This window comes from Delphinus delphis, chromosome 5 (assembly GCF_949987515.2).
Source record: "Delphinus delphis chromosome 5, mDelDel1.2, whole genome shotgun sequence".
Lineage (NCBI taxonomy): Eukaryota > Metazoa > Chordata > Mammalia > Artiodactyla > Delphinidae > Delphinus > Delphinus delphis.
In genome coordinates this window covers 101,198,721-101,212,834 of record NC_082687.1, presented here as the reverse complement: position 1 = coordinate 101,212,834, position 14,114 = coordinate 101,198,721, and the positions used below count along the sequence as shown (strand labels likewise).

The 14,114-nt window shown below is 40.1% G+C and overlaps 1 protein-coding gene across 1 annotated transcript in view; it reads right to left on the bottom strand.

The window, feature by feature from the left end:
• CLNK (cytokine dependent hematopoietic cell linker) overlaps window positions 1-14,114 on the bottom strand; it is an 85,492-nt gene that overhangs the window by 26,791 nt on the left and 44,587 nt on the right. Inside the window, exons 9-11 of the mRNA XM_060013188.1 lie at window positions 8,941-8,968; window positions 4,107-4,125; window positions 2,157-2,238 (exon numbers count right to left, since the gene is read on the bottom strand). Of these exons, the coding sequence (XP_059869171.1) occupies window positions 2,157-2,238; window positions 4,107-4,125; window positions 8,941-8,968 (129 nt within the window). The remainder of the gene's footprint in view (window positions 1-2,156; window positions 2,239-4,106; window positions 4,126-8,940; window positions 8,969-14,114) is intronic.

Sequence of the window (14,114 nt, the reverse complement as noted above, 5' to 3'; positions counted from 1 at the left end):
AGCAGGTGCAAAGGCTCAGAGGCAAGAAAACATGGCTTATTCTTCAAGAGACCAGAAAGTAGTTCCTTATGGATGGAAGGTAGGGTATGAAGATGTATCATTAGAAGGCTACTGTTTCATTAGAAGGCTACTGTTTAAGCAAGAGTTGATGGTGGCTGGTTTATGTTGGGAGCTGGGGAAATGGGTAGAAATGGATAGACTCAAGACCCATTTTGAGTTGAGATTTGAGAATTTTGGGAGTTTTTAATGATTTGGATGGGAAGAGTGAAGATGGGAAAGACAGTATACCATTTACTGAGGTGAGAAAGTTTGTAGCAGGAGAGTGTTGGTCCAGAAATGAAAGTAGAAATGAAGAGTTCAGTTTCCAACACTGAGTTTGAGATACCTGTCACTGATTTAAGGAAAACTGCCCATTGGGTAGCTGGATATATGGGTCTGGGGCTAGGAAAGGTGGTTGGGGCAGAGGATAGAGATTTAGTAATTATCAACATAGAGTTGACCCTTGAAACTGTAGGGATGGATGAACTGCCTACACTCTTACTGATAGAAAAAAGGACATCAGAAGGATCTGAGGAATACCAACATTCAGAGTTCAGTTTTGGAAAAAGCCTAAAAGGGAGACTTAGAAGAAGCAGCCAGTTAAGAGAGGAAGAAAAATCAGGAGACTTTGTTCAATTAAACAAACAAACAAACAAAAGAAGCCAAACCACACTGAATAACAACTACTACAGATGTGGGCCCAACTAAAATCTCATGATCTTTTCACTATAATATGATGTGTTTTTGTTTCCTTTCAGAAAATTACATTAAGAAAGAGTATGTACTTATTGTATGGGCAAGAGTTTTGTGTCAGATTGGGTCTTAAACTGAAAACAGCCTAATAAGAGTTATGAAACTGCAGTCCTAATGTCCACAGATCAAAGACTGAGAACAAAGTTGCTGAAGGTGTGAAATAGGACAAGAAAGTGAGGGAGAGGAAGGGAGTGGGGGATGGAGACCATGCCCCTGACATACAGGGCCTGGCAATGGCATTGAGAGCTGGTGGTTAGCGGGCACATGGGCAGGTTGAACAGGTCTGGCGCTGCTCTCAGCTTCACATGGAAGGTGAGTGACATTGCCCAAGGCCACGCGGTTTGTAAGTGAGGAAGCCAGGCAGTATGATTCCAGGGGCTCCCTCTTAAGCAATACTCTATTCCATTACAAACAGCGTATTATTAAATAATAAAAAAGCACCTTAACTGTGGGCAGGCACTAAGGAAAGTCAAGATTTATGGGCTGCATTTTTAAAATCAAGTCAGTGTAGGCATCATGGCCTACTGAAGAGTGGAGTTGGACTTGATTTCAATGGCAAGAGACTCAGTCTCTCTGGGCCTCATTTATTCCCTTTGGGGAATGGGTCAGAACTACGTCTTGTATTCAGGGTGGCTTTAAGCTGTGGTCTGATGGATAAAGAGGAGTTTTCCAAGTAGGGAGAGGGTGGAGAGAGGGAAATATGGGGGTGTGCTGTTATAGGCAGAGGAATAGCACATGCAAATGTCCTGTGTTGGGAGGCGGTGGAGAGTGACATGAACTGAGCTGGAGCCACTGGTCAGACTGGGGTCAGGAGGGTCTGATAGCACTAATTTTGGAGACTGTATGTTAAGGAAGCTACCACTAATGTACGTGACCTTGGCCAATGAATCACCAGCCTGAGCCTTACTAGTCTCCTTGACTCTTCTGTTGGAATGACATTTGTCACAATAACCTGATCAGGCAAGTATTTAATCAGATAATGACATTTTCAACCCCTGGTCATTTATAAAGTGCTTTTCCAAAGTAATCGTCAGCTTCTGTGTGTCATCCACTGAGACTAGAAAAGCCAACTTTTCTTCCCGGGTTGACTAGCCTCCATTCCAGTTAATCCTCCCTACTTAATATCCATGTTTTCAAATATCGTCTCTAACGTGCAATCAATCGCTTATAAAGTGCAGGAAGAACAATGTTATTAACTTCAACAACAACAATGATTCACAAGTTTCCCTGGGGCCTCAACACTGGGCCTCATTATGAAAGGCCAGAGTTTCTCTTTCTCAGGAAGCCTCTGTGAGTCATCATCCCAGACAACACATAACCTGACCCCCAAGCCGGGACCCAGCAAGGGATTCCTGGCTCCTTACCTGGTAATGGCAAGAGAAATCTCTTGAGGACTTTGGTTTTGTGACAGGTGAGATAATTCAGGCTTCATCTGATGATGAGGAACTATGTAAAGGCGTCCCAGAATTTGGGCAGGTTGCAAAAGGAAAATGATAGGGGACCATTAGAAGTCTAGCGGAACTGCTATAATTTCATCCAAGTAATCTCTGATTATTAAGAGTAAGCTGTTCATGGTTAGTGGAAACTGTAACCCATGTGTTCTGCAGTAACTGTGACTCCTGGGACTGGCTTCTCCCTGAGTCTATAAAAATTGCTTTGAATGTTGAATATTCAATAATATTATAAAAAATATTAAATTTGGAACTCATCCTTGAACTTGCCAATATATAGAATATTTCATTGGAAGGTATTTGGTATTGGAGGGGCTTGAAGTGGAAGTGGACTGAGGTTGAATTCTCCATTCAAATGAAAACTTACATAGAAACATAAACAAAAATGTTAAGCTTAAGAACTATTCTGAGCAATGTAGGGTAGGGGGATGCCTGATGCTGGCCCAGGCACACCTGAATTCTCCTATCTCTGCGGTGATAGGGCAGGAGAGCTCCCAGGACTCTATTATAGACCAGCGGTTTCCACCTGGTTCCCACCAGACGTGAGTTTTCTCAGTTGTTCCCCTTTGATCTTCAAGTTTTGAAAAGTTTTGACAACCACAGGAACTGGACTTATTCAGTAATTACATATGTCATTGGTGTTACCACTTTTTATTTCCTTTTCATCCTGGATAGATTTTAACTAGCCATCCAGAATTACCAAGGGCACATAATAATACTATGATAGGGAATCCCATAAAACACTCTTCCAGTTGCAGTGGTAAGTAGTAAAGTTAAGGAAGCATAAACACTGACATGTCTTAATTTTGGCTGTTACTCTGTGCTGTGTCCAAGGTTGATCACAAACTCAACACCTTTGACAGAAGGGCTGTCATTACTTGAAAAGTGATTGGAGTCAGTGACTGGTCCACTAGTCATACATCCCATAAAATCATTTCAGGTCATCAACAGCCACCTCTGTGACTGATCAATGTCACGTTGCTGGGTTTATAATCACTGAAGCCTGAAGCAACAACTCCTCAACATTTCAGTAGGATGATGAGCTTTATTGTGGAAAAGGGTACAGTTTCCTTTAGATTTTAAAATTATTTAGAATTGCCAACAGACCCTCACTCCTCCATCAGAAACCCTTAGGAATCCACAAACCCAGGTTAGGTCCCACTCCAGTCTAACTTTCTCAATGTAAAAAAAGCAGACTTGAGACTCACAGAGTCAGTGCAACTTGGTCAAAACACGCAGTGAGCTGGTGGTGAGCCTCTGAAATCTTAGCCCAATGTTGCTTTGTCAAACTAGGCTGCCTGTGTTAACTCTTTGGGCCATAGCTCAGGTCCTTTGGCTCTGGACATAACTCATCATTCTAAGTGAATGGTGAACAGTATCCCAAAGGTGGGCATGAAGGTATCACCAGATTAGCATCCTGCCATCTAGCAAGTGTTGGATTGCATGCTTCCACAACAGTGACATCCGCAGTGTGTATGCGTGCACGCATGAGGGCTTATGTGTGTATGCACGGGTCACATCAAAGATGGAGAGACCAAGAGCTTCTCTGGAGCAGCAGGCCAGCAATGTCTTTCCCAAGTGGCAGGGGGTGACAGTGTGCCTCCTTGTCAGTAGCCTGTAGCTGAAGAAAGACCTCTCCCCCCCCCCGCCAATTTAAATCACCCTGTTCAGACCACAGGACTCCTGAATAGACTCTGAGGTCCTGGATCCATCTGGATCACGTTATCATGCACCCACGTATGTGTCCATATAGCCCAGGCCCTGAAACAAGTAATCGTTTAAAAAAATGACTAATGCTATTAACCTGGAAATAGGACTTAACCTAATGATATTAGGATAAGAAAACAAATATAAATAGTTCACCTTTCTCTGTTCCAAGAACCTGTATTGAATTAAAAAAAAAAAAAAACATTGAGTTACTCTTAGTGACAGAGAATTTTACATTATACTATGTATGTTTTTAGAGCAGTTGGTTAGTTTTTTTAGGATAGATTTTTAAAAATCTACGAATAATCCTCCAAAAGGCTAAGCAAAAATAAAAATTTTATACTCTTTGTGTGATGTAACAGGCAAATATACAGTCTGCTGATGGGACTATAAATTGCTTTGACTCTTGGAAACCAATTTAACCATAGCTATTAAGAGCCTTAGAAATACTCTTATTCTTATCCCCAAAATTCCATTGATGAGTTTCTTTTTCTTAGACAACAACCTGAAATCTGGATCAAGTTCCATGTACAAAGATGTGCAGTACATCATTACTTATAATATTGAAACACTGGAAACAATTTACATAAGCCTCTAAGTGAGAACTATTAAGTAATTTTTGGTGCTATACTCACTATTGGAATGTTAGAAATGCATTGCAAGTATTTACGTAGAATATGGAATAAGATTACTCTGTAAGTATACCTCAAAGTTACATAAAATTGTTCAGGATTAAAAACTGGGCTTATGATATATTTTGTAGAAAAAAGGATTTGAAGAGATATGATAAAATATTATATTAATAGAGGTTGTGTTTAAGTGATGAAAGCCATAGTTAATTTTCTTTATACCTGTTTTGGAATTTTTATTTTTAAAAATTAGCATGAAAATATTCACAGTATTCTTGTTAAATGTAGCCATTTCTCTTCTCAAACATTTTCATTCTCTTTTTTTCCTTAATAGTAGTAGAATTCTTGATCATTCTTCATTATGAAAGTCTATGTGCTTATGGGACTTGTATTCTTGAGTCCTATTATATTCTTGAAGAATCAAAATGCCTTGCAAGAAGTATAGTATTTGCTGAAGTATTTACTTAACTGCAAATAATTTTCTAAAGTCCATTTCATGCATTGCATCAGCTGAGAAAGTCCACAGGTATCATTTGGACTACAGCTTCTTAACTTGGGGGATGCAAGAGGTCCTTGGATGGCCTCGTGGGGTCCATGAACCTTCTGACATGAAAAGCTAAATTTTTTTCCTCTATAAATATGTGCATTTTTTTTTCTCGGGTGAGGAAGTTTTATTATACCTTTCATCAAATTTTCAAAGGGGTCTGAGGTCCATGAAAAGTTAAAGCCAGTGGTTTGCAGATGAGGTCTGAAGAGGTGGTGCCATTTGCTCAGATTCTCAGAGTTATCTTGTGACTGAGCTGACCCTGGAGCCCAGGTCTCCTGACTCACATTGGCTTCATAGACAAGAATCACTTATCAATAACTAGCTTAGAGAGGCATTGTACATCTTTTCTAAGGCCAACCAACAGACAAGCCCTTTTTTTTTTTTTTTTTTTTTTTTTGTGGTACGCGGGCCTCTCACTGCTGTGGCCTCTCCCGTTGCAGAGCACAGGCTCCGGACGCACAGGCTCAACGACCATGGCTCACGGGCCCAGCCGCTCCGCGGCATGTGGGATCTTCCTGGACCGGGGCACGAACCCACGTCCCCTGCATCGGCAGGTGGATTCTCAACTACTGCACCACCAAGGAAGCCCAGACAAGCCCTTTTGTTTCAAAGAGCTTGGCATCCCCTAGTTTTCTGGAAAGAGGACATACATTTCATCATGGACAGCAAATAAAGGCAAAACTATAGGCTATGTAAAAAGGGTAATGAATGAATCCATTTTTATGGGTGGTTTGAAAGCTTCCCCACTGAGTCTTCCTCAGGACTTTGAACCTGGCAGTTCAAAGTGCTCAATCATTTGCGGCTGTGGTTCTCAGGCTTGTCAAAGGAGAAAGCCTTGCTGTAAAAATAGCCTGGAAGCCATCTGTCTGGGGGAGCAATTTTTTTTTATTGAATTGAGACCCAGCCAATATTTTGCTTGAGGGCTCTGAATTTAAAATCAAATGCAATTAGAAAAATGGAGTGAAATCTCTCTAGTTTCCCTACTTTAACTTTTTTTTGGTTAGAAAATTAGCATATTCAAGTTAAATAGTAATGTCTTCTTTATTATTTCTCACCTTCCCTCCCTCTCATCCTTTCCTCCCTTCCTTACTTCCTTTTTTTCCCCACTATTTCACCTCAGGGGTGCCTCTGTATTCTCTAGGGCAAAGTCATGGGCTTGGGGCTTAGATCGGGACTCTGGGCTTTCTAGGGTGGCTCCATCTGCCAGCTGTGGGAACCCTGGCAATTCTCGTCACCTCTCTGAAGCTTCTTTTTCTCTTATGGTTTTTTTTTTTTTCTTTCTTTCTTTCTTTAAGAATTAAAGGAGACGATAAATTTCTACTTTTTGAAAACTATAAAGTGCTATGTGAATTTGAATTGGGGCAGGTGGCACATCATTTCTGCTGGAATGAATTCTGGTCCCCAAGATATAATTTGAGCAAGCACTTAACACTCACACAAGCATGACATGTGCCCTATGAGATGGGCTTTTGGAATAGAGAAATGGCCTTGACTCTCAGCACAAACAAACAAAGAGGAAGTGTCTTGGCAAAAGATAAGGAGGAAGAACGTGTTTTTCCACTAGGCCTTGTTGTTCTTTAGATAATATCAACTTCTAGCAGAAGGCCAACCAAAGTTGCAAGAAAAACAAAGAGTCCTGCATGGTCCCTGCTGTTTAAGACTGACCTCTCCATTTCCTTCTTGCTTGTTTGTGATTGGTGGGGCTATTGTCCTTTTAGACTGACTGGTGAGTTATGGATATAAGTCATCTTGAGTAGCTGCCTACTCGGGACACATAAACCAACCCATAGGAAGAAAGAGGTGGAGTTCTTCTAGATGTGTGGGTTCCCCAGCAGCAGAGAACCACCCCAACTTTCTCCTTCCTGGTGGCACTTGGGAAGTCCAGCAACTCCCAGAAGAGGGTAAGCTGAGTGAAGTCTTGAACAGCGCCTCTCATTTAGCAGTCACGTGTTTTTCTCCTTGACATGATTGTCTTGTGGATTAGAGGTCATAAATATCTTGTTTGACAGACAAGCTAGAAATGTGACTCTTAATTTTAACATTGTCATAACACCAGAAAGAGAGAGAGAGAGAGACAGAGAGAGAGAGAGAGAGATAGAGAGAAAGAAAGAAAGAAAGAAAGAAAGAAAGAAAGAAAGAAGGAAGAAAGGAAGGAAGGAAGAGAGAAAGAAAGAAAGAAAGAAAGAAAGAAAGAAAGAAAAAGAAAGAGGGAGGGAGGGAGGAAGGGAGGAAGGAAGGAAAGAATGGAAGGAAGAGAGAAAGAAAGAGAAAAAAGAGGGATAGAGAGAGGAAGGGAGGAAGGAAGGAAAGGAGAAAGGAAGGAAGAGAGAGAGAAAGAAAGAAAGAAAGAAAGAGGAAGAAAGGAAGGAAGAAAAAAGGGAGAAAGTAAAACCGAGCAGGAGCCTGTGGGGCTCCTGGGCACAGAAGCCTTTCTGTGTCCCCTGTTCCTTGTTCATAGGGAACAGACTCCAGACTCCATGACCTTCTCTGAGTCCCAAAGGGCAGATTCAAACAATTGCTAATCAGGGAAGGGAGGGGATACCGAGACAAGGGAGGAGCAGTCAAGAAACAATAGTGCAGCCTTGGGGCAGGGTCCTGGTTCCCCTCAAGGGATACACATAACAATATCTTTGAGCTCTTCTGCAGAACTAAAATCGCCAACAAACGGAAGATGTTAACTACTTGAAGGAGCATTCTTCATTCCAGAGAGAAGGTCACAGTTTGATAACCTCGAAAACCACAGAAACATATCAGGAGACCACTGAGGCCGGGTTAAAGGAATGCAGGCCCTGCCCACATCCTGATCCTTATCAGCAACCCTACCCTTGAACTATTGCTATAAAAACTCCTCACCAAATCCTCCGTCGTTGGGACACACAGTTTTCAAGGGCAGGAACCCACTGTGTCCCCCTTTGCCTGGCAAAGCAATAAAGCTATTCTTTTCTACTTTACCCAAAACACGGTCTCCGAGATTCAATTTGGCACTGGTACACAGAGTCTGAGTTTTCAACATCAAAAGAAAGAAGGAGAGAAAGAAAGAGATCAACCTTTACGTTCTAGATGATGTAAGAGCAAAGGTCAAATACTAAGATAAGAACCAAATCCCTTAGGAGGCCAGTGGGAGTGAAGTGAGGACCTACCATCTGCTTAAGGAACTTCTCTGGGGGCTTAAGAAAGTAAACATCCAAGAGGGCTCTAAGATAGTTCCATCTTACCTGATCTTCATGCCAGTTACTGGGCCTCTACTGCTCACCTGGTCATTTACGTGCTGACTCTGAGTGACTGACTTTGTCACAACAGCTTTGCCAAGTTGAGGATACCCACCTCTATTTTTTTATTGGGAAAACAGAACAGAACGGGGTGGCTGGGTGGGGGCAGGAGGATTTACCCAAGTTCACAAAGTAGTTGGTGGCAGAGCGGGAATCTAACTCAGGTCTGTGCAACTCTGTATCTCATATTCCTTCTACTCTGCAGTCCTGTCTCTCTTGTGAATTGTGCAAAGTATTACACAATTTCCAACATTTATTTCTGAAATGCTAGAGGCTGGAAGCCCTTGGTAGAAACCTGATGTCCTCCATGGATCATGGACATGGTCTTCTCATCACTGTACCACTAAACACAGAATATGGTGGCAAAATGGAATTTGATTTAAAATCTTGAGCTTACTTTGTTTTGCTTTAGTTTTATCACCTTTAAAATAGGAATATTAATACATATTGAGCATTTCTATTATGATAATTAAGTATCTTGCCAATCACAGACACTTTGCACAAAAATTCCCTTCTTTGTTTCTTAGGACACAATTGATACTTACCTCACTTAAGTTCTTTAAGCTTATCTGTCTGCAAGGAAAAGAAATATGGTGTTACATAAAATATAGTTCATAATGATCAAGATAAAATCATTCTGAGTCCTTAAAAACTCTTTGATTACATTTTCATTGCCAAATTAATAGCCCATAGTCCAGTGTGATATTTATCACTGTTCTATAAAATTAAAGCCTGTTTATTTTTCTCATAATTTTCTAAGCAAAAGAAGAAGTTATGAGCCAATATAAAAGGTGGTGACAGAAAGGACATGAATAAGCTTGCTTCTCACTTTAAGAGAATTTAAATAACATCATCATTTCTCCTGACATTTGGTTTTCCATGTCAAGTTTCATTAGCACAGAAGGACCTGCTATTATTACCTTCATTTTAAAGCTCTTCATTTTTTGCTTTGAGGGAGTATAAAAGGTTTTAAATGTGAAGTTGTGGTACAGCTGGACCCCAGGAAGGCATGCATGAGAGAAAGGATGCTGATAATTAAAGGAGATCTGAGACAGGAAAAACACGAAACTGCATGATAGGGAAAGAATTCAACATGGTATTTGATAAAGTGGACATCAGACCATTGGAGGGGTCTCAGAAGAAACTCCAAGCCCTTCATTTATATTGACAATTGAGTCAATTAGCCTCACTAAACCTCATTTTTCTCATCTACAAAGTAGCACAGGGATATTCATCTTAGAGGGTTATTGTGACGATTGCTAGAGATAGAAAAGAAAATGTTGGGCATCTAGTGGGCACTATTGTCAGAATGTGGGCAAAGCCAGATGACGAGGTTATGAAGGGAGTTGGTGGGTGACGTGCACATCTGTCCACCTAGGTCTGTCTGTGAACAGACTGGAACTGAAGAGATGCCAGGAGATTAAGGCTGCAACAACAATCCTAGCTGAAGGCTGTTGATCTAGAGTTATAAAGGTCTGTCTGTAACAGGTAAGATGATCCCAGTAGCACACAGCACTCAGATGCTATACCCTGGTCTCAGATCTCCAAGCCAGAAACAAGTGTACTGAGGTCCCACATTCTTAAACCTGTTTCATCAGTCCATCTGAGATAACACATCTTCACCCTGCCTCCTCCTTTTAACGGGGCAAGTGGAAGATAAAGAGGAACAATTAGAAGTAATAAAGTAGAACAGACACTCATAATATTAATTCTTTTGGGGTTAAATTGAGGCTAATCTCAGTGTTTTTAATGTTTAAGAAACTCTGGCATCTTAGGAATACTGATAGATTGGCCATGTGGCTTCAATTTAAAAGGGGTGATTGATTTTAGACTTGTGATTTTAAGTTAATAAGAGTCAAGCTATGTTCAACTCTATTTGCAAACCATTCAAACTGTTTAAGAGAACTTGAATTTTGCTATATTTATATATTAACTTTATTAGATTTATAAAAATGAAATGTTAAAGTTTTGCTTGTTAGGGTTTAAACCTGCCCTGTCAGCATTAGAGTACTTAAAAAATCAATTACATTTAGTGAATAAAGGTATTTCAAATGTTTAAGGAGATTTAACTGAGTTCCTAAATGTCTTATGTCTTAACCTATGTAATGTAACAAGCAGAGTGACTGTCTCTCTGTTTAGGTAAACGCACTCCACTTGTGAACCAAGCAATATATTTTATAGATGGAAATTTGAGGCTTCAGGAAAGTTAGCCTTTGGAATTCGTAACTTTAAAAAGTTGGATTATTAAGTGAGAACCCAAGTAATTTTAAGAAGTCCATTCTGTGCACAACAACCGTCCTTGGGCCTTGAAATGCCTGTGGTGACAAGACCCCCACGAGCTGGTTGCTCCCCTCACATGTAAAACGGAGGCCTTGGGCTTTAGGGGGTCTCTTCAATGAAATTTATGAAGACAGGGAGACCTGCACAAAGTGACGGAATGGCGGAGCAGGGCGGACTCTGGCCTCCTTCCCCATCACCACCCTTCCTCTCTGAGAGCACCTTCCCACTCATAAGTCTCCCCATGATCGGCTGCTGGAGATGGCCAGTAAATAAAACATGGTCATTGATTACATAGAAGAAGTTTTCCACATCCTTTCCTGTGCAAAGTAGGTGCTCAGTGTGCATTTGAGGATAATGCCTTTCACTCTAAAAATAGCCCTTCCTGAGCCTCTCTTAGTTTTTGGCTTAGTTTCAAATGAATTGGATTTGAGTCCTTGCTCTGTCATCTCTGAGCGCCATCTCACTCAATAAGTGAAATTTCCTCTCTGAAGCTTCATTTTTCCACCTGTAAAATGGGTAAATGCAAACAGAAATAAAGAGGATTGATTAAGGTTCTCATGAAATAATATATGTGAAAGCTATTTGGAAAAAATAGCACCTTACATCTGCAGAACACTTAACAGTCACACCCTCTTTTAACTTAAACTTTTTGTTCTGACCTAATTGTAGGTCTCATGCAGTGGTAGGAAATAATACAGAGACATCCCATGTGCCCTTAACCCAGTTTCCCACAAAGGCAACATCTTGCAAAACTATGATGATAATAAAGTTTACACTTTAAAATCAATAGTTTCCATTCATGAGTGTGAATTTGTCTACCTTCTTTGTAATCCATACTTTCTCTCTTTTTATGGTTTCTTGATATGTATAATGATTTTTTCCACCACCCAAATCATCAGAATATGCATTTTTGTCACTAAGGTTGCTTGAACTGATGCAGTGTCAGCATTACTAGTTGAAAAGGTAAAACCATAGTTAGGCAAGTGAGTGTTTTGTTGGTAAAATATCACACACTTTATTTAAATTTTGGCTGAATCCCCCACCTTGGGCCACTGAATTTGCTGAAGTTTAAAGGAAATTTCATGGCTCGATGACCAGTCTGCAGTTCTATGTCCTCATCAGAAAATTAAGGTTTGTAGCATTGCTTTTTGCACAGCGCTGAGGACTCTAAAGTGGGCCATGTGTAGCTAGACCTACAGCAAATGATGATTGCTCTCATGATTTCTCAGGGTGAGTTTTATTTGGTGCATGGACCATGGTATTCAAATTACAATGGATACATAGTTGGAAACTTTTTTTTTCTTCTTTCTAATTATGTCAAGGAGACAGTTTCCATGTGGCGGTTAGTATATCCTAAACATCACTCTAACTTTACTTTTCTTCCCTTTTAACAGAGAAAACCTCCCCCAGGCTGAAAGTTTTGCTCTGAAATTATGTTGTGGTTGTTTATGGTGATGATATGTTTCCCTCTTAAATACATCTATTTAAGTAAAAAAAAAAAAAAAAAGCTGACAAAATATATAAAGTACATCATAATAATGACCCATAAGTGGTTGAGAATGTCTAACCAACATTCCCCAAACGTCAACGTTCTCTCCTAGTTTCAAATTGTGAATGAATGTTCTAAATGGCGTTTTCCTTAACTGAGGTGCTTCAATTCAGCAATTGTTTTGTGAAGTCAAGACTTAGCTATAAAATAGAGAAGGGCAGAGCTGGCAGAGACCAATGGGGGCTGAAACACAGTAGCAGGGACCACCGCTGTCATCCACAGTGAGCACGGCCAATTGTAAGGCTGCAGCTGTCTTCACTGATGCAGTTGATCCCTGGACGTAAATCACAGCCTCCCAGGGAGGGCGATTCATCGCAGGGGCCTAGGGAGCAGCTGTTAGGAAGGCAGTGGGCACTATTCTTCCTGCGTTGGCCAAAGAAGCTCAGATCTCCAATCTTCTTTCTGTTTTCATGGAAAGTGAACCTTACAGCAGCCTCACGTGGTCATTCACATGTGGTCATTAGTAACGGCCATCTGACTACCTAGATGGGCCCAACTAAAAATGAATTGAAATCTCTCTTAAAGCAAAGCTCTCAGTTTCTTTGTTGGCAAATATTTTCTCCCATTCTGTGGGTTGTCTTTTTGTTTCGTTTATGGTTTCCTTTGTTGTGCAAAAGTTTTTAAGTTTAATTAGATTGCATTTTTAAAATTTTTGTTTCTATTTTCATTTCTCTAGCAGGTGGATTAATCTCCAACATATACAAACAACTCATGCAGTTCAATAACAAAAAAAACAAACAACCAAATCAAAAAAATGGGTGGAAGATCTAAACAGACATTTCTCCAAAGAAGACATACACATGGCCAAAAGGCACATGAAAAGATGCTCAGTATCTCTAATTAGTAGAGAAATGCAAATCAAAACTACAATGAGGTATCACCTCACACCAGTCAGAATGGCATCATGAAAATATGTACAAACAATAAATGCTGTAAAGGGTGTGGAGAAAAGGGAACCCTTCTACACTGTTGGTAGGAATGTAAATTGGTACAGCTACTATGTAGAACAGTAAGGAGGTTCCTTATAAACACTAAAAATAGAGCTACCATATGACCCAGCAATCCCACTCCTGGGCATATTCCCAGAGAAAATCATAATTCGAAAAGATACATGCACCCCAATGTTCATTGCAGCACTATTTACAATAGCCAGGACATGGAAGCAACCTAAATGTTGATTGACAGAGGAATGGATAGAGACGATGTGGTACATATATACAATGGAATATCACTCAGCCATTAAAAACAACAAATTAATGCCATTGGAAGCAATGCGGATGGGTCTAGAGATGGTCCTACTGAGTGAAGTAAGTCAGACAGAGAAAGACAAATATCATATGATATTGCTTATATGTGGAATCTAAAAAACATGGTGCAAATGAACTTATTTACAAAACAAAAATAGAGTCACAGATGTAGAAAACAATCTTATGGTTAACAGGGGGGAAAGGGGGAAGAGAGATAAATTAGGAGCTTGGGATTAACATATATACACTACTGTATATAAAACATATAACTAATAAGGACCTATTGTATAGCATAGGGAACTCTACTCAATACTCTGTAATGATCTATGTGGGAAAATAATCTAAAAAAAGAGTTGATATAGGTATATGTATAACTGATTCACTTTGCTGTACAGCAGAAACCAACACAACATTGTAAATAAATTATATGCCAATAAAAATTAAACAATAAAATAAAATAGAATAAAGCAAAGCTCTCTTAGTCCTCGTGGCATTCCCAGTGTCTTGCACTGGGCTTTGCATGTTTTTGCCCTCTCAACAGTCATATACCAACCCTATAACTTTGACCGAGTCACCTAACTTCTCTGAATCTTAATGACATTTTGTGCCCAGTGGGTAGGGAAGTGATTTTTACCAGGTTCTT